General features: G+C 42.9%; 1 protein-coding gene across 1 annotated transcript; it reads right to left on the reverse strand.

Annotated features, from left to right (window-relative positions):
- Positions 1–9,548: 9,548 nt before the first annotated feature.
- On the reverse strand, positions 9,549–20,032 carry LOC120917568 (4F2 cell-surface antigen heavy chain-like). Its single transcript, XM_040328969.1, has 10 exons — positions 19,920–20,032; positions 19,270–19,718; positions 17,306–17,473; positions 15,746–15,837; positions 15,532–15,603; positions 15,369–15,433; positions 15,076–15,262; positions 12,296–12,436; positions 12,080–12,187; positions 9,549–10,044 (listed from the first exon to the last, which is right to left on the reverse strand). The coding sequence occupies exons 1-10, from the start codon at positions 19,970–19,972 to the stop codon at positions 9,697–9,699; spliced, it is 1,683 nt and encodes a 560-aa protein (XP_040184903.1). The 5' UTR covers positions 19,973–20,032; the 3' UTR covers positions 9,549–9,696.
- Positions 20,033–21,076: the final 1,044 nt, after the last annotated feature.

A 21,076-nucleotide genomic window follows, 5' to 3' on the forward strand; every position in this document is an offset into this window, starting at 1 on the left:
AGGACACGTCACTGTTGCCCTCTCATATTCATTCGTACTGACCCTTAAACCTCTCTTGAGGACTATCAGAGCCCATCCAGATATCAAGGGTATTAAGACCAGGACTTGTGAACTTAAATTGGCTGCGTATGCGGATGAACTAAACTTTCTTGTCACCTCTCCCTCTGTTTCTCTCCTGTCCCTCCTCTCAGAACTACGTACGTATGGTCCCAGACTCTGCAGATCTATATTATCCCCTCCCAAAGACAGGGGCGGTATGGGTTTTCCAGACCCCGTGAGATACTATGAAGCGTCGTACCTGACTAGAATAATGGAATAGTGTGTAACTCAAGAGACCAAATTATGGGCTGACTTAGAGCAAACGACGATAGAGCCAGTTCTGGCGGGACTACTGTGGATACCATCGAACTCTTTACCTGTGACGATTGCCCAACACCCCATGATAGGTGCAATTCTACAGGTCGCTACAATTCTTTTTACAAGACAATGCCTTCTCTTTTTTCACATCTGAGTCCTTTAATTCCAGTATTGGTCTCTCCTGCGTTTCAACAGGGTTTGAATGAGACAAAATTCTAGTCTCTTCTAAGACGGAACCTCTCCAGATTCCTTCAAATTATTGGTAGACTTATGTCTGGTCGGGAAATTCAGTCAGGCGGACCTAAACTTTCAACATTGGGCAAAAATGTCTGCATATCTTCGATTATTCCCATCTGACCATCAATGGTTAACGCCCACCTACCCCCTGAAAACAGATTTGTTTAGACAGGAATCCATTCCCTCTACTTCTACTCTCTACTGATGAATCAGGCAGACACGCAAGACCTAACCTTTATACAAAAGTGGGAGAGTGACCTCATGGTCACTTTATCCCAACCTCAGAAAGGCAGAATTATTTGTTTTGCACACAAGGCTTAGCCAGCAGATATCAAGAGGAAGGTTACAAACTGCTCACAAGGTGGTACAGAACTCAGGCCAAACGGCACAATATATATCCTGAGATTCTGAATTCTTTTGGGAATGATCTAACTTAAACAGTTTCTGTGATGAAGTAAAATCTACAATTAAGACCCTGACAGGAGTTTCCCTTAACAAGAATCCAGCAGCTTATTTGTTAAACGATACTTCATTATCTAACGAAAAAGTAAAAAATGTATTGCTCAGACATCTACTTACAGCAGCTAAGGCCTGTGTCCCAGGTTTATGGAAGAGCACAAGTCCTCCTACAATAGCTCATTTGCGGGGTGAGAAATGCAGAAATCCAGATCATGGAAAATCTAACCATGCTCTTGAGGAACAAGAGGACAAGAATAGGAAAATATGGACTCCCTATTTTTTTTCTATAGGGATCAGACTCTTCTCGCCTCCCAAACATAATAGTGCTTACGGGAGACTGATAATCCGGTATGTACCTAGGGAGGCATCCTCGAGATGGAGTGCATCCCTATTTTTTTTTTCCTCTCCCACCCCTATCTTGTTTACTCCTCTGCCTCAAATTTTTTCCTATCTCTTCTACACTTCCACTATTTCTTTCTTGTACACTTAGCACCTCGGCTTGTTATACATTCTAAACTATTTTGCTTTATATATAAATATGCAAAAACTTCTGGGAATTTGAAAACAACACTTTTTATTATCCTGAACTTTGTATCGTTGATAACATTTGATTTATTTATCAGTCTGTTTTATGTTATCTGCATAGTGTCTATGGTACACCACAAGCAATTTACAGTGGCGGCTCCAGGCTTTGTGAGGCCTAAGGCCCCTTTCACATTGAGGAGTTTTTCAGGCGGTAAAGCGCTAAAAATAGCGCTGCTATCCCGCCTGAAAAACTCCTGCACTGCAGACTCAATGTGAAAGCCCGAGGGCTTTCACACTGAGGCGATGCGCTGGCGGGAGACAAAAAAATCTCCTGTCAGCAGCATCTTTGGAGCGGTGAGAGGAGCGGCATGTATACCGCTCCTTCACCGCTCCTTCCCATTGAAAACAATGGGAACCGCGGCAATACCGCCCGCAATGCGCCTCTATAGAGGCGCATTGCGGGCGGTATTAACTCTTTATCGGCCGCTAGCGGGGGTTAATACCGCACCGCTAGCGGCTGATACCCGCGGCAATTTTTAGCGGCGTTATACCGCCACCGCAGCTCCCGCCCCAGTCTGAAAGGGGCCTAAGGCAAAACTTAGACATGAGGCCCCACTCACGCCCATAATGGGAAAAATAATTCAAGCAAGAAAAATGGCTGCAGAAAATGCACGGATCTATCACACAGGTGATCAGCACCACTTCCAGGGCACCCTCCTCACCCATCAGACATATTCAGCCAATGCAAGAGGGGGGGAGGTGAGAAAGAGAGAGGGGTGATAGAGAGATCAGATGAAGCCGACATTAGTATTGATCACAAGCAAATTAGGTGGCCGCGAGGCCTTAGGCAACTGCCTAATTAGAGAGCCTCCTCTGTTGATGTAATAGGGTATTATTTTGCTTTATGTCGATTACCCTGACAATTAAAATAAAGAATAAAAAAAAAATTATTTGCAATTAACGTTTTTACATGTAGACGCCCCCGACACATGCGTTTACATTTGTACATGTGGGGATGGAGGGCCTCCAAAAAAATTTGAGGGGAGATTTTATGTGCGTGGGTGTAACTATTCTTTTGCAAAAAGTCCTATGTGATGATTTTTAGGTGATAGGTTCTCTTTAATGAGATATGCATGTCTCCTCTGGGCTTCAATGGATGTATTGCTATGCACATTGCATTGCAATCCCTTACCGACTATGCTAGCCAGGGAAAATGACAGGGTGACGCTGTTCTCCCTTCTCTCCACCCGCCATGTCGGTCCCAGGCACGCAGATAGGCTGTTCTCCCTTCTCTCCACCCGCCATGTCGGTCCGGGGCCGGCAGATGGGCAAGCAGAGCCAGGAATACATGGTGGAGGCATGAGGTGTGCCGGTACCGGTGTGTGTGGAAGCAATCAGGTAAGAGCGCAGCCACCCACATGCATCCACCTGACAAGCTGGAGTCAGCCACTGGATTGTGTGTGAACCCCCCTCCCCCGCTGTCAGGTCCGTATGATGTACAGACTTGGCAGCTAAAGGGTTATAAAAAAAAAACTCATACTGACAAACGCCCCTCTAGGAAGGATGCCTGTAGGCACATGCCTACAGGGCCTAGTGGAATATCTGGCCCTGCTAACACTGCCACATTTCTGGAGGCAGCGGTCCTGTCATCCCCAGAGGCTCTTCAATCCCTTCTCTTTTGGGGTCCTAAAGCTCCATACTCCCTGATCCTGTCCATGCTTACCACCCTTAGGGCCTGGAGGGTGGGACTAGTCTTTGAATCCCACACTCAGCAGTTGGATTCTCCAAATATCGCTCGTTGGCTCAACCCTACTTTACCCCATCTGTACTCTGTTTCAGATCATCAGGCCTGGACCAAATACAAAATTAAAACGATTTCTCAACTGGTAAATCAAGGCAAACTGCTTTCTTTTTCCACAATTTATACCAATTACAATATCCCAGCCTCTTACATTTTCAGAAACTGGCAACAATCCCATGCCTTTGGTAGCCATTCTCTCGCTCCCATATAGTACTATCATCGTCAGACTTCAAGAACATCCTCAGAGTGGAATGCTCTTTTAAACCTACCTTTGTACTCTACAACCACCTGAATATGGTCACCATCACGGACTTGACCTCACTTTGGTCAAGGTAGCTCATTGGTATACCAGATCTCGATGGAGATGACTAGGACTTTCCCTTTAAACAACTAATCTCCCTCAAACAGGTTTATCCAATTAAGAATGGTTGCAATGGCTTACATTTTTTCCACCCAAGAATTGAACTTCCACTTTTCCGGTTCCTCCACCCCTCTGGTGTCACATTTGGCACCTTTTGGGGATAGATCACTGCAGATTTTGCGGCGATCTACGTCATGTCCGGCCCCTCCTCCATCACCCCCCCACTGTCTTCTGGGAGACACACAGGTCCCAGAAGACAGCAGGGACCAGTGAGGATGCGCATGCGCAGTAGGAAACCAGGCTGTGAAGTGGCAAGGTTTCCCTTCCTGATTCCCTTACTGAAGATGCTGACGCCTGCACCCAAGAGCCGAGGGACAGATCGGCTTTGGATGGGGACATCGCGGGAGCGCCCTGGACAGGTAAGTGTCCTAATATTAAAAGTCAGCATTATTTGTAGCTGCTGACTTTTAATAATTTTTTGGGGGCGGAACTCTGCTTTAAGGTTTTTTACCTTCATGAATTTTATGCATGAAGGTTAAAAAAAAACCTTCAGTGTGCAGCTCCTCCCTCAGCCCCCCTAAAACTTACCTAAGCCCAATCTCGATCCAGTGATGTGCACAAGACCCGGGGCTCTCCCTCCTGATTGGCTCCCGCTGTTAATCATAGCCAGTGAGGTGGGAGCGGAAGGCAGGGCTCTGTGTCTTATGGACACAGGCAGTTCGCACAAGTGCCCCCACAGCAAACGGCTTGCTATGGGGACATTCAGCAAGATGGAGGGGCCCAAAGCACTGGTAGGGGACCTGAAAAGAGGGAGGATCGGGCTGCTCTGTGCAAAACCACTGCACAGAGCAGGTAAGTATGACATGTTTGTTATTTTTTTTTATATATAATGTTTTTCTTTTAGACCCCTTTCACACTGAAACGTTTTTACAGCGTTTTAGCGTTAAAAATAGCGCTATTAAAACGCTCTCCATGCAACTCAATGGACCCTTTTACACTAAGTCCTGCAAGCAGCATCTTTGGAGCAGCTTTTGGGCGCTGAAAAAAACACTCCAAAAAACGCCCCCTCTCCATTGAAATGAATTGAAAGCGCTGTAAAAACGCCTTACCCTTTCACACTGAGGCACTGCAAAAACACCCTAAAACTTTAGGGTCTTAGCGGTGCTTTACCAGCAAATTGGGATTGCACATGAGGCTTCACTCGAATAACGCCCCAGTGTGAAAGGGGCCTAACAATCACTTTAAGATAATCCACAGAGTCTAATTCACCCCTTACAGAGTCCACAAAATGGATCTGAGTACTCCACAGAACTGCTTGAGATGATCCCACCCCATGGATGATTTTATCCATCTCTTCTGGGCATGCCCTGCCATTGTCCACTGGGAGTCAATTTCGGGCATAGTCTTTCCAACATCTCCATGTGAAACAGCTGGTAAACACCATTCTATCATTGTACAAAGATACCTACTGCAAGAGGGGATGCCCCAAGAAATTAGAAAAAGTATGGTCTAAGTGGCTTCATGACAATTTTACAGCATTGATGTCAGATACTTCTTGATAATGTGATAATTTTTCAAGCCTAACACTGGTTGGAGCATGGGAGGGATGTTTTTGGGACCCTGCATGGCCCCCAACTGGGAGCAGTATTTCATCTCTCCTTGCTTTACTAAGGTCTTAACTTGGGCCACACACACAGGTTTCTGTTTGTTTTTCGTTTTTCTGCTTTTGGTTCAATGTTTTTCTTGTAGCCTGCAAGGACGTGATGCATGTGCCACACGGTCTGCACAGATGTTAGCCCCAGTGAGGGCAATCTCTGTATGTTATAAAAATTCTGTGTTTCAATATTTGTATAAAAAGGGCACAGACCATAACAGGCACAAACTGGCATTGGTCAAACAGGAAAGCAAGTAATAGTCTGCAATGCAGGCCAAGCTTGCTACTGACAAAAATAACAAAAATAATATGTAGTAGCAATTTTACATAATCCAGAATATAGATGTAGAACACCACCTGCGTTATAACGAAGAAAAGTAAAACGTAAATTGGGAGTGCACTCCAGTTGAGGGGAACAAGTGGCAGGCAGAAAAAGAAAAAACTCCCAAGTGCCCATTAAGGTTAAGAAAGCATGAACAACCGGGTAACCACCAGCTAGATGGATGGTTAACATCTTGGAGAAATTGTGTAGAAACCGCAACAGAAAAAGAGAGGAAAGGGAAAGAAAAGAAAGTGAAGAAGGAAGAAAAGGGATGAGAGGGGAGGAAACAGAGCTATAGCCCACCCGGCCACTCCTCCCAGTCGCCACCACAGCAACTGCCCTCAAGGTGATTGGAATCCGTGGATACAATATCTTCAAACTCTTTAGAAGAGCAGGGAGGTATCTCGTAGGATGCTAACCAACTTTTCATTGGTCATGATGATCCAGGTAAGCCATCACCTCCAAGTCAACTTTTTTTTTTTTCCCCACAACGATTGTAATGGCTATCTTGGCCACAAGGAACAAAGTAAATCAAGGTTTGAGTGTGTCTGGACACCTCCACTACAGGCTCATAAAAGCGGAGCACCACCCAAAAGGGGAAGCTGTGCTTGTTCGCACCAACCCCCCCCCCCCCCTCCCCATTTGGCATTTTATGCTGGGGGGGGGAGCAGGTACATGGTTTTCAGAGGTACCTGCTCCCACTTCCAGGTAAGATCACTGCACAGCAATCAAGGAAATTTCCGGCCCGCCTCCTTCCCCCACTGCCTTCTGGAACACACAGAGGTCCCAGAAGACAGCAGTACCATTCAGAAAGCACAGCATGTCTTGTGCATGCGCAACAGGAAACAGGCTGTGAAGCCACAAAGCTTCACTTCCTGTTTTCCATACTACAGATGCTGGCGCCTGCACCCAAAGCCGATTGACGAAAAAACAACAGAAGTGATCTGACGCCTGCTATGGAGACCTACACAGGAGAAGGTGCTAAAGGGTGAGAGTCCTGTAGATCTTAGCTGCTGGGAATGACTCCTGGCTGGGAGTGTCACAGAACAGCTACAACAAAGTTCCATAAAGCACTTAGACCCAGGTATAAGTCTCAGTGTGAATGTGGGAGAAAACTGACAGTCTCTCAGATTGGATAATGCATAACAGCCTCTAAAATTCCAGGATTAAAAGTCATTTATTGAAACATCAATGTGATAAACTTACATGAGGTCTGCCAACCCAGTGAGCCAGTCTCTATCCACAAGTCCCAGTGACTGTGTACCCTTTCATCTGTCCTCAGATGGAAGGGTCTTGGATGTGTCTCTATGCCTGACTTTACTACACTACCACCACGTGTGAAACATGGTTACCACTTGCCCACACAGTCCTGAAAAAAAGAGTGAGGAAGAATCCAGGTACATTTTGGAGAGGCGTTCAGGTACCAAGTACAGACGGGATAGGAAATATTCATAAGTAACTCCTTTGTATGTCCTGGCTGACCAATCTCTCCAGTCTTCCTCATCAATTACCATCCCTAAATCCCCCTCCCAAGCCAGCATATAGGGTAATTTGCCACGATATTGACAAAAAGTTTATACAGCTCGGAAATGTCACCTCTCCGATTCTTACCACAATAGCATCTGTTTTGAAAAGCTGACCGCATTGAGATATCAGTGATTGCACAGATTGGAAATTATGTAGTATATGTTGTTAGCGGTAAGTCTCAGAGAGGCATGGCAGAAGTTTGGGGAGACAGGAGAGAGACCAACCTACATGTTAAGTCACACAAATTTAAAGAATGGCATAGGGTAGGTATTGCCTGCCAGGTTCGAGAGGATCCACATCAAGAGATCGATGGGCTGCGGTGCACAGGCTTGGGCTTTCAGCACTTTTGAATCTGGTTCGTAAGATCAGGAGTATAATTGAGAAAGTTGTGGCCCGATAGTATTTTATGAGGTCTGGAAAACCCAGCCCGCTGGTCTCTTGCACCCTGTAGCGCGATAGCCTATGCAAAGAGAATCAATGTGCTCTGTATGCAGCAGTCCCCTGAGACTGTAGACTCTTGAATTTGTAACTAATTGCCGGGCCTATAAAGTGTTGTCCTCGTGTCTCAATGTTTTGCCGTTAAATTCCATTTCTGGAATTCTAGATGTCATAAACAAAAACTTTGGGCTTGCGTTTATGCCAAAAGTTTAAGAAACTTCTGAAATCATTCAGAACTCATTTACAGGTGAATTTTACTTACAGTTGATCTCCTTGGTTTCTGTTTTGAGTTTTGTCTTCCCATCTTACTCAAATAAAAGGCTGTAGATACAGACCCCTAAAGCCCTATATTAACACACTATCTTTCAATTACTTATATTACTTCTAATTGTGGTTTTACCTAGCCTAACCTGTACAGTAGGTGTTCTAAATCATCTACCGGTGATTAGAAACATGCTAGTATGGAACAACTGCCATTCCTAAAGGCTCGTTCACACCAGAACACAGTACGGGAAAACCATGTTCCCTGCCTGTTTCCCACACTACGTTCAAAACGCACTGGGTGTGTGATCTGCTGTTGGTTCCATTAATATTCCTAACCACCCCCCAACGCAGTGAGTTTGTCTGCACCGGATTGCATAGTACAGCATTGCCTTTTTCGAAAAATAGTCCATGCATTATGTTTTGTGCGATCCAGTGTGATTTCAGCACATTCAAATAAAAGGGTTGGAAATTGCACACACAAGAATCTCACAGGAACACGGACCCCGCTCCTTTGTGAATCAGGTGTGAACCAGCCCTATGAGATATGCCATTTTTAAGGGCTGATTCACATCAGAAGGCAGTGCACTGCAATGTATGCACTGCCAAAATGAATGGTCTTGATGCATAACAATCTAGAGTAGGTTGCATTTTTCCCCAATGCAATGCACAGAACACCACACTTTGTGAGTCAGAGAGTTGCAACACATGTGCATTGGTAAGGCTTTTTGGGATGCTATCTAAAATAATTGGTAACAAAGCATAACACATGCGTTACCACATGTGGTATGGTGTGAATGAGCCCTGTGAAATATTTATTAGCTGTAATAAATGCTTTGGAGGTCAGATTTACTTAATGTGAAATTGTACATTGCAGTGGATCCCAAAAAGTCAGAATTTTTAAAATCCTCCTTCTTCGGGCATGGTATTAACAGTTAGTGGGTAGTATGGTGGCATATGCTATACTATAAAAGGTCCTCCGTGGTCAAAAGTTGCAATTTCACCAAATAAAGTATGTATAATAACCACACAGCATCATGCAATCACAGAAATGCTATTTTTATTGATGGATTATTATTCTGACCTTAATACTTTTCTCCCTTTTAACTAGTCCCTCACCTAACACACAGAAATCAGCAGAGGAAATTATTTATCAAACACTGTGCAGCAAACATTTATATTTGTATGAAAAGAAAATCACACAAGCACAGCAATGTGCACACTAACTATTCAATAATGTTAGGAACATAGAATGAAAACTCCATTTATTGCTATTAACGTGTTTAAGGAACCTCTTGCTGTATAAAGACCTACCTGAAAATCTACAGTGCTGCAGCAAATGTTATCCTTTTGCTGCTATGGTGAAAGAAAGAGAGGGAGAAGTGAAAGGGATTTGGTGAGGACTAAGAAGGACATGGCTGCACATGATTATTATTATTATTATTATTATTATACAGGATTTATATAGCGCCAACAGTTTGCGCAGTGCTTTACATCAGGATATTTATTTCCATACAACCCTATAACCTCTACAAGGCCAGCTACTCAACAAAAATGCTATTAATTGTATCTGCTACCATCCAGCAGGTCTGTCACAGAGGTGGTGATCAAACGTGGGCTTTTTTTTTTTTTCACACAGAAGTGCAATATAAAATCCCATGTGTAGCCATTTTCTTACATAGTGAGCCTCTTAATGTGGAATAATAGGGTCAGAATATGGAATGTGAAAATTCCCCTTTTTACAGGAGGATTATCTACCCGCTGTAGGGGTGTTTGAGCAGTAGAGCCTCTCCTGGCACTAGCTTCAGATCCTTTAGAGAGATACTGCTACCCTCCTTCCTCTCTGAATTTGAGCTCAGCACCACCGTACATTGCTCTGGCAGGTTTGCGTGCGTTATTGTCACGCTTATCTCCATGTCTGGGTCAAAGTTTACTACAGACACAAATCTTTCATTTTGGTCCCAACTGCGCTCATATGCTAGTGATGTGTCACTTTGATGAAGTAGTGTGAAATCTCCATGCAGAAGCGATCGCTCTTTTCCACGCAGCTCACTCAAACGTTTGTATACACTGAGGATTGAATCCTTGTTGTCTTCTTGTCCCTAGAAACAAAGTAAATATGTCAGATTTTCATTTCCAGATAACAAAAAGCGATTATGTAGTCTGAATGCTAGTTACTGGGATATATGTAAACATTTTAGGATCATATCAGAATGTGTGATATTTTCATTTAATATGGTAGTATGGGGGGGGGGGGGGGGGGATTCCGGTCACATAAACCCATTCGCAGACAACCTCCCATAATCCTCTTTGCAATCCAAATTAGCTGAAGTCATTGGAAAAATGTCAGAAATCTCTCATACTGTTAAGTACTTATAGCATAACAGAGTATAATTCTACATATTTTCAAAAACAAATTAACAAGTTAGCTTTTCTAGGAGGCTAAACTGTTCTATAAAAGAATCCAGATATTAAAAAGAAAGTTTTTACAGGTCAGGAATTATAATCCAGCTTTTGCGGTTTTAGTTTAGGAATGTTTTGTTCTGTTTGCCTGAAACTTGGTTGCTATATAGGGCAAAGGTTGTTTCTAAGAACTTGCTGACACCAGATTATCTGAGAACAATGAAATCCACTGAGTCAGGAGGAAGAAAGGCCCTCGCTGCATGGAATGCTAAAAGCAGCAGAGATAAAACTGGCTGCCTAGCGGACTTTAGTATAGGGACAAGGGAGCACTGATTATAAAAGAATAAATATATGCAAGGGAAGAGTTATTGCTGGGAATAAAGTTCAGCTGTTGCACTAGTACCATTCTAATCAGAAGTTATTTGTAAATCATTACAGACAAATGCCTCCAATACTCATACTAGACTATCTCTAAAGTTACCTGTCCAAGAAGGTTTAAAAAGTATCGTTCTACTAATTGTATTTAAAGTGGTTTTAAAAACGTAAAAAAAAAAAAAAAAAAACACACTGTGAATTAGTTTTTTTTTATTTTTTATGTCAGATAAAACTCTTTCGGTCTCTTCTGCTGTAAACGCTTCCTCGTGCCTGTCAATAGGAATGGGCTCTGGTATGTTTGGGATCCCACCTGCCTGATCCCGCTAGAAAGCCAACACTGCTAATCACAGTGAGACATTTCCTGGTCCACAGCTGCACAGATAGGAAAATGTCTCACTGCCTGCGATTAGCCGTGTGCAGTGTTGGCTTCCCAACGTGATCGGGCAGATGGGATCCCTAACATGCCCGAGCCCATCTCCCCCTGTTAGCGGTAATCTACACTGAGCCACACATGTCTAGCTCAAAGGACATTACAACACCCACTCTTTGCAGTGGCGATGGGACTCATGTACGCATGTGTGAGAGTGACATAATCGCAGCCCAGCCATTTAAAGTGGAAGTAAACCCGCCTATCATTTTCAGCCAAGAAAGCTGCCATCTTGGCCTCTGTTTAATCTTCAACTGCCATGATGCTGCACATGTGATCAGTTATGACACCAGCCATTGGATGGTGTGACAGTTTGGTTGAGAGCTCAGCCAATGAGACAGTTAGCATTTCCGGCATGCCGGGAATGTAACTGTCTTTGGAAACTAATAAATCATTGGGTTTACTTCCGCTTTAAGCTGCCAGACAAAGTGAACCTGGAAGAAAGACCTGGTGAAGATGGAAGCACCCCTTCACTGGCAGCGCAGAGCTGGAGAGCTTTCTTTGACAGTAAAGCCTGTCATAATATGTTAGTATGCAGCGTCTTTTTATAACTTTAAGACTTAATGTGTAATGATTAAACCTTAAACAAAAATAAATCCATTCAACATAGCTATAGTAGAGCTAATCGTATATGATCCAACCCCCTCCAGTGCCTATTCATGTTTAGGTCTATAGAGCCGGGTGGGGAAAGTATGCTGAAGACACCTTCCTGACACGGCCTTATCAGGGGGAAAACAATAGTGATTAAGCACAGCACTCCTTAGAAGGAGGGGCAGAGAGAAGAATTGCAGAACAGGTTTATCAGGATGGTCAGTAGCAATCAGGAAAGATTAGCTATCCTGTCTAATTAATAACTCCACCAACACCCAGGTCAGAGGCTAACATTTCACATCTCTGGGTATTTTACCCTGTTTATCCCCAGCAATTCTCACCTTAAATGTGATGTTCTCATTGACATTAGGTTTTATTTCTCGTTCTCCTTGAGAAAATCCATGGTTTTTGCTATCATCCCACTGCATGTAAGGAGAACTGGCTGCAGGCTGAGGAAAGAAAACTTAGGCTTAGGATATATTGCAATATCATTGGGAATTAATCTTTCTCAGGGCAGAGTTCATAATAAAAATATAAACAGAGAAAAATGTACTTACTTGTCCAGGCAAATCTTTGAGTCCAATTTCATCCCCATACAAAGTAAGAGGTGTGCCCTGAAGAGTGAAAAGCAGCAGCTGGTAAACACGCAAGAGCTTCTCGTGCACCGCAGAGGCCATGTGTCCCAACCGTGGTCTGACCTGTGGGGAAGGATGTTACATGTGATTTATCTTAAATATCATGGAGAAGTATTTACAGTGATAAATATGCTGGATTCATAACATGCTGGCATAAGTTCTAGACAAAGAACCTGCGTACCTTTTCAACAGGCCAGGGATTCCATATACCAAGGACTTCTGATCATTTATAAAACACACTTTTGGAAGACCCATTTATCTTCTATCACACAAATCAACTCACTGCATGTCAGATAAACTCCCCCACAGCCTGTGAACCATGGTGCCTAAGTTTCCAGCTCAACGTCAGAGGTCTATGGTGATTCTTGTCTCTAAATAAATTTCAAAATGGTTGCATTGCTTCTTCAAATTTTAATTGTATGAGAAACTGACTTGTAGGGGTATTGTACATATCCTCCTTTTATTGCTTTGTCTTCTCAACTTGCACATACTGTATATTTCAGGTGGCATTCCAGAACATATAACAATATGAAAGTCACTGTCTCTGAGACTACTATGTAGTGCAAACCTGTAAATTTGTACTGCAATCAACTAAAACGAGCTTTGGTTTAAAGGAGACTTGCTATGAACGATCTCTTATACTGATAAGTGTCAGAAAGGATTCTGCACTGCTTTTACTCTCCTGGATCTGATCTGCTGGATTATACAATACCCAGCACTAGTCTAGTACACCTAAAATTCTGTGCTTCTTAAGGCTTCTTTCTCAGCGATGGATCTGCTTTTGCAGAGCAGACACAGCACGCTCTGCTCTACGGGGGTCGGATGTAAACAGACTGCCTATCGGTTTACACCCGACTGCCATCTGATCTGCTAAATGGAATGGTAACGTTTGTTTTTAGTGGATCGGATGTATGCCACATGTCTGTTCACTCCCGCTATTCCAGAGGTAAATGGAGGGTCAGATCAGGTTTACCTATCTGTTTTTCAGGCGGACCCGATCGGACCGTTAGAGTAGAAGGAGCCTAAAATCCAAACCATAAACTGTAAAAATATCAAATAGATAGTCAATGCAAATAAAACTAGTAAACAGGGCCAATAACTATAAATCTAAATAAGATACATAAGGGCCAAGTATGCAATTCAAAGATGTTTAACCCAATGAGGAGAATTTACAAAGTCTGGAGCAAAAATTATCCTGGAGCAGCTGTGCATGGAACCCAATCAGCTTCTAGCTTTCAAATTTTAAAGCTTAGCTGAACCTAATTTTTCAATCGGCTCTTGGGTGCTGCCGTCTCTATTTCTTGTAAGGGAGACTGGCAGTGAAGCCTTGCGGCTTCACAGCCGGTTCCCTACTGCGCATGTGCTTTCTGAATGGCCCAGCGGAGGGGGCTAAACTTCTGGGATACCACATGTGGCAGCGAAGGGGGGTGGGGGGGGAGGAAGCAAACAAGCGGAGCATTCCCTTTTGGATGAAGCTCCGCTTTAGTTTTGGATATAAAAGTGATCCAATGCAAATAAATCATATAGTGCAAAGTAGCCTGATAAGGTGGTGACGAAAATGAGACAATCTAACTCCAATTCTTCCAAACAGCTACTCTACCAGGGACACCCAAATGACAATGAACTCACCTTGTGATTTTGACCACTTAAAGCGGTGGTTCCCCTAAAAATAAAATGTTGACATCGCATTTAGCAAATAAATTACAGTTAGAATCGGGTTGTTTTATTTAAAAAATACCTCCGTACGTATCGTTTCCATTATTCGGTCCCACCGCCACTTCCGGGTACGATGCAGGTGGTGGGCGTTCCTAATTGATTGACAGGCATCCGAACGACGCATCCATCGCGTCACGAGATGCCGAAAAAAGCCGAACGTCGGTGCGGCTCTATACGGCGCATGCGCACCGACGTTCGGCTTTTTCCGGCATCTCGTGACGCGATGGATGCGTCGTTCGGATGCCTGCCAATCAATTAGGAACGCCCACCGCCTGCATCGTACCCGGAAGTGGCGGTGGGAACGAATAATGGAAACGATACGTACGGAGGTATTTTTTAAATAAAACAACCCGATTCTAACTGTAATTTATTTGCTAAATGCGATGTCAACATTTTATTTTTAGGGGAACCACCGCTTTAAATTAACAAGATGGCAAATACCACTCCAACTCTGCAGGGATATATGGTAAATGTGGTTATCCCAATATATAACACTCAATGCTAATCATCATGGAAGTAGAGGATGACTGGATAAAATGCATTTGGCAGAGACAGGACCTCTTTGCACACACACACCTTACCAGGAAGTGATGCGGTTCTCTTACACGATTAAAAGCATTTTTTTTCCTTCATGCTGGGTGATAGCACAAAGTTGTAATTGCATTTTATTGTGTTTTATTGTCATTTTTTTTTTTAAAGTTTTGTGCAAGGAGCCTCTATTTTCATTTCTGCTAGATGGTTATGAATGTTATATACAGAGATGACAAAGATTTAAAAAAAATCCCTGTGGAGTCAGAGGAGTATATAAAGATCTGTGTGGCTTGTTCATCTTTTAATTTAGGTGGTATATCTCTCAGACAAGGGTTTTGCTGTACAGAACACCAATTTGCTCCTTATGTAGTAAACACAATGTGATTTGCTTTAGTGTAGGTACTGTAACTGCATCCATGGTGTCTCCCTTAAAATGCTACTATAGCTGCCCTTACCGCCCAAAGGATCCAGTCCTGTTCACTGGCAACCTGTTGGTACTGCTTGATGCGATTTCCTAGGGACCCTTCACTGGAGTTGTCATTGTTTATCAGGTAGCGTGCAGTTAACAAGCCACCGGCAGTGTCATTAAGCATTGTTAGAATGTTGTCACTCAGAGGGTCAATAGCTGAGGTAAGCAGCACCCTGTCAAGGTGAAAGATAAAACATTATGATAATACCCATATCTCTAAAAAGGTTACAGGGAAAAATAAGCAAAGTATGCTAATCAAGAATTGAGTATAATATTCACCTTGCTTTCCCATCTGAGCTGTGGTTGGCAGTAATGTTCCTCAGTTCTTCAAGAACCTCACCTGGCTGTAATATCAGATCAGAGATGTGAACACACCAGTAAAAAAAGATAAAAAAGTGCATTTTCTCAGTAAAATGCCAATTTAATTTCCGATATTACTTACATTATCTATGCTCTCAATCCCGTTAAAATAAATTCCTCCAACACCAAAATCAAGCCAAAAGTTCATGGCTTCCTACAAAAAGAAAGAACAGAGTTGTTTTTTTATTTTATGAACAGCTCTTTCTGCCATACATGACTTTTTTCTGGCTGGGTGTATACATCTTCAAAATCCAAAAGCAATAAAGCTCACAAAATCCAAAAGCAATAAAGCTTACTTTAATGTTGTTTAGCAGTTCTGGTGCTGTCCCATTTGACCAAGAACTGCTGCCACCGTCGTTTGGAGTGAGATCCAAAATGATCTGAATACCTAAAAAAAATAAAAAAAAATAAGTATAAGACAAATCTGTTGATAGTCTAAGCAGTTAGTCTCCGATTTATACATCATCTTAACATGGAGGAGCCAGGCAGTTTTTGGGTAAATAAACACATTGGGCCAGATCCTTAAAAGGGATACGCCGGCGTAACTGCTGTTACGCCGTCGTATACCTGTTTCTAACTATGGAACTGATCCACAGAATCAGTTTCCCATAGTTAGGCAGAAGATCCGGCATGTGTAAGGGACTTACACTGCCGGATCTTAGGATGCAGTACCGCATCCGCCGCTGGGGGCATTTCGTGTCGAAATGCCGCCTCGGGTATGCAAATTAGCACTTACGGAGATCCACAAAGCTTTTTTTCAGCTTAGTTTTTTCTCCGTAAGTTTTAGTTTGCAAACGCAAAATTAGGGCTGCTTTTACAAAGTGTAAACTGTTTACACCTTGTAAAAACAGACCCTTCTGTCCAGCGACGCGATTTTTTTTTTCATTTGAATGTTTTTTTTGCGCCGTATCTTTTTTTTTTTCCCGACGCAACTTTATTGACCCGTCGCAATCCACAAAGCTCGGCGTAACGTAATTTCGCGCTATGCACGTCGGGAAAATGACGTCACGAGCATGCGCAGTACGGCCGGCGCGGGAGCGCGCCTAATTTAAATGGGAATCGCCCCCATGAAAATAGGAACGCCTTGCGCCGGCGGAATTTAAGTTACACAGCCAAAAATTTCTAGGTAAGTGCTTTTTGGATCGGGCACTTAGGTAGAAATTTTAAGGCAGTGTAACTTAAATGGAAAAAATTAAGTTACGCCGGATCTTTGTGGATTACCCCCATTAATCCTAAAAGAGCCTCTTAATTCTTCACAAGTTTTCAGTTTAACTGGGGCATGTGGTATAGGGATGTTATTTAATAACTGTGAAAAAAAATCTAGGCAGTTATCCATTAGCAAGGAGATTTCAGCTTTAGTGTAGCCATATGAAAGATCATTAAGCAGACCATACATGGATCAAAATGTGGCCAGTTAAGCAGGAACCAGACAAATTTCAATACATGTATGAGCATTCCTGTTCATGAGAAGTCGAATGATAGATCAACTCCTCATGAACGAGGCTGCTGGAAAATTTCAGTTGGACCAGCGCTGCGGCGCTGATCTATGTATTCTAATGGTAGGGGAGCCACGCCGCTGTCAGAATACGACACAGCGTGGAGGATTTCCGCATCCACACCTAACCATGTATGGGCAGCGTTACTGTAATTTAATGCCTTTTACCTAAACAAAATGCAGATCGTTAAATTCTTTAATACATCTGCCTGATAGGCCAAATGAGGGTGCTATGTTAAAGTGTTCTTTACCAAGTGTAAATATGCAACATTCAAAACCTTTAATTCCTATGGAAGGACAACACATGTCTGTTTATTACAATTCAGTTAAGAGCACAGATTTATAGAGCAATCATACTTACTCTTCTTACGTGCTGCCTCTAACAACTTTTTCAAGTCGTCCACTGTGCCATATTTGGTGTCAATTTCTGTAAATTTAGCATCTGAAAGGGCTGCAGTAGCATGCAGGGGTCCAATCACCAGGCCTTTCACCTTGAGGGTGCTGAGAGAATCCAGGCGATCTTGTATACCTAAACAAAGTAAACAAATTATTAAGAATTAAAACTTGACTAGTTACAATCAGGTCTACTTATTAGCCCCAAATTCTAGTACACATCTACAAATATACCACAGTATAGCTGAGAGTTTCAGAATATCTGGGATACCTGAAACCTTCACACATCTTGGAGAAATGCAAACACTGGACTAGTGTGTGACCAATAAATTCAGTCACTTCTCCCCAGTTAGTGTCTCTAATAATCTATTGAAATTATCAACTAAAAAAAATAATTTTAAAAAGACACAAGCACTTACAAAATAAGGAGGCTTTCATTGATAACCTTACTCTGAAAAATCTAGGGGCCAGATTCACCAAAGAGATACGACGACGTATCTCCTGATACGCCGTCGTATCTCTGTTTCTATCTATGCGACTGATTCATAGAATCAGTTACGCATAGATATCCCTAAGATCCGACAGGTGTAATTGTTTTACACTGTCGGATCTTAGGATGCAGTACCGCGGCCGCCGCTGAGGGGAGTTTGCGTCGTAAACCAGCGTCGGGTATGCAAATTAGGAGTTACGGCGATTCCCGACGGTTTTTCGCGTTCGCTACGTCGCTGCTAGTCTAGTTTCCCGTCGCAAAGTTAGTCGTCGTTTGACCTGCCCTAACTTTACTCAGCAATCGTATTGCTGTTTAAAGTATGGCCGAAATTTAAAATTTAACGTCGTTTGCGTAACACGTCCGGGAATATGGAAGTACGCTACGCGCGTCGCCGTTCGAAAAAATGACGTCACGGCGCGCAAAGCACAACGGGAATTGCGAAACTGAGCATGCGCAGTAGGTCCGGCGCGGGAGCGCGCCTAATTTAAATGGCACACGCCCATTTGAATTGGCCCGCCTTGCGCCAGAGGCTGCCAGCATAGTTTCCATCGCAAGTGCTTTGTGAATCAGGCACTTGCGATGAAAACTTGCGGCGGTGTAACGTATCTACGATACGTTACGCCGCCGCAGTTCTATGTGAATCGGGCCCTAGGTGCCTGGCAACTAGAATTCTAGCCTCAGAACTTTCATATCAGGTCACTGCAGGTTGCTAGTGAATTCAAAAGTCAGAACTCTTAATTTTTAGAATTGTTCCAGGTTAGCGACTCAAAAAAATGAAGCCACTGGACCAATAAAACAGGCAGGTGCTGATATTTTCAAACATATAGACAGCAGGTACAGTTTTGATGCAGCATAATATTACTAAGCATTTTATAATAAATGTACTATATAAAATGTTCAGAGGAGTAGTACATTTTATCTCTCTTTTAGACATTTAATTTTGTGCCAGTCTGAATATCTGTCCCTAGCTGTTAGCATAAGTAGCACAATAGCAACACAAAACTATATATAGTGACTGAACTTTATATTTAATTTAAATTTGAATCTTCGCTATGGAGAGTCTGGCTTTAATTTACACAAATTCTATTATAAGTACGGTACAATAAAGCTAATGCAATAGATATTCAGACCGGCTCAGACTGGTACAGAACAACTTCCTGTACTATGCCGGGTCTTCTGATGCAATCCTGTGATGCTGTGTCACTCTTACATCAGCAGACTAGTAACACGAGGTTAAGACACTTGTACGAGTTAATAGGTATCGTGGACAAAGACCTGAATATAAGTGATAATCCAGCACAAGCATCAAAAGGGGTGTCCAGATGTCCACTCACATTAGAAAAGCTCTAGGCTCCTGAAGAAAGATATTTGTCTAAACTTCACAGAACAGATTTATAATCATCCTCGCTGCTAAAAATCACTACATTTCTTTTTCTACTCACCAGCAATATCACCAACTCCATCGGCATTTGAATCTTGGAAGGTGTCAGGGTCTCCTAGCTGATAAAGAGGTCCCTTGTTCCACCACTCCATCACAGGTAGAGGACGACAGCGAGGAGCTTGGACGATGATAACCACGGCCCCGGCCAGCATTCCTAACCAGCCTAGCCAGAAAAGGATCAGGAGAGCCCACCGGACTTTCACCCACCCTGGGGTGCCAGCAACTTTCAGAAGCTCTTCCTTGGACAGGCCAGTAAACTTCTGGGCCCGGTTGCTGTCGTCGTCATCCTCATCCTCCAGTTTAACTTTAACAACACCATTTTTTTCACCGCCTCCACCAACTGGAGGGTCTTCAGCCCCTGTGGCCATAGGTTGCTTCTCTGGGTCAATCTCATTCAGTTCCACGTCCTTCATGTCTAGGACTTTATCTTGTGTCATATCCAATGTCAAGCTAACAAAGTAGAAAAATAAAAATGAGAATGTAAAATATATACATCAATAATACAGCAGTATACTGCTATACAACAAACCTATAAACACACAGAAGTTTATAGAGAATGTAGGTATATGTCCAACTATGTGTTCTCTCAATCCTGTAAGCTCAAGCTATAGAATTATCTGCGTGAAACAAACACACGTCGAGTTATCTTACCGGTTTGTGCCGTGTGTTCTCAGGCAGCTGTCAGGGTTGAGTCTGCTATGCATGGATGGGTGTCCTTTAAATAGAACCTCTGCCCCTCCCTTCACTCCAGGCACAGCCTCTTTGTTCTCCTACAGGGGGGGGGGGGGGGGACAGGAATGTTTGCTCTCAGGCAAACTACAAAAGACAGAGAATTAGGAAACAGTAGAAAGAAAAAAAAAACTGTTTAAAAACGGAGCATATGTACAGGATGGATGTTATGGAGCAATTAAAAATGTAAGATACTAAAAATACTATTAATTACATGTAACAATCCTGTTATGTCTGCTCATTCACATCGGATGCCTTGTCAAATACTTTGCTACATGTTTTAGTGCAAGAGAAACGTCTATTTCTAAAGGGGCCCATTTCAACCCCTACATTGCTCTTCAACGTTTTTTTTTTGTTTTTTTTCGGGGTTGTGCCCCCGCACACCTGTCAAATTGGGAGTAGCGGCTGTGTCTGTGCAGTCGCTACATTCCAGATGACATGAATGAGACTGGCTGCACAGGGATGTACAGAAAACCTGCGATACCCCTTGCGGGCAAACACGGCCCTCATCTGGGTGTACACTATCATACGCCCCTGTGCCTAAGTTTAATACTCCAACCAGACCCAGGAAAGGGAGGGCAGCAGGCGCACAGCCTCCCCTCTTCCAGTACCATACCAGGCCACATGCCATTTAACCACTTCAGCCCTGGAAGAATTTACCCCCTTCCTGACCGGGCCATTTTTTGCGATACGGCACTGCGTCACTTTAACTGACAATTGCGTGGTCGTACGACGTTGTACTAAAACAAAATTTATGTCCTTTTTTTCCCACAAATAAAGCTTTCTTTTGGTAGTATCTGATCACCTCTGCGGTTTTTATATTTTGCGCTATAAACAAAAAGAAAGCGACAATTCTTAAAAAAAAAAAATTTTACTTCCTGCCATAATAAAATATCCTTTAAAAAAAAAAAAGTTTAGGCCAATATGTAGTCTTCTACATATTTAAAAAGAAAAGAAAAAATGCAATAAGCGTATATTGATTGGTTTGCGCAAAAGTTATAGCGCCTACAAAAGTAGGTTATTGATTTATCACATCGGCTCCTGAGTGACGCGGCCGCCTTACAGCTACAGTGATTCGC

The sequence above is a fragment of the Rana temporaria genome, chromosome 11, assembly GCF_905171775.1.
Source record: "Rana temporaria chromosome 11, aRanTem1.1, whole genome shotgun sequence".
NCBI lineage: Eukaryota > Metazoa > Chordata > Amphibia > Anura > Ranidae > Rana > Rana temporaria.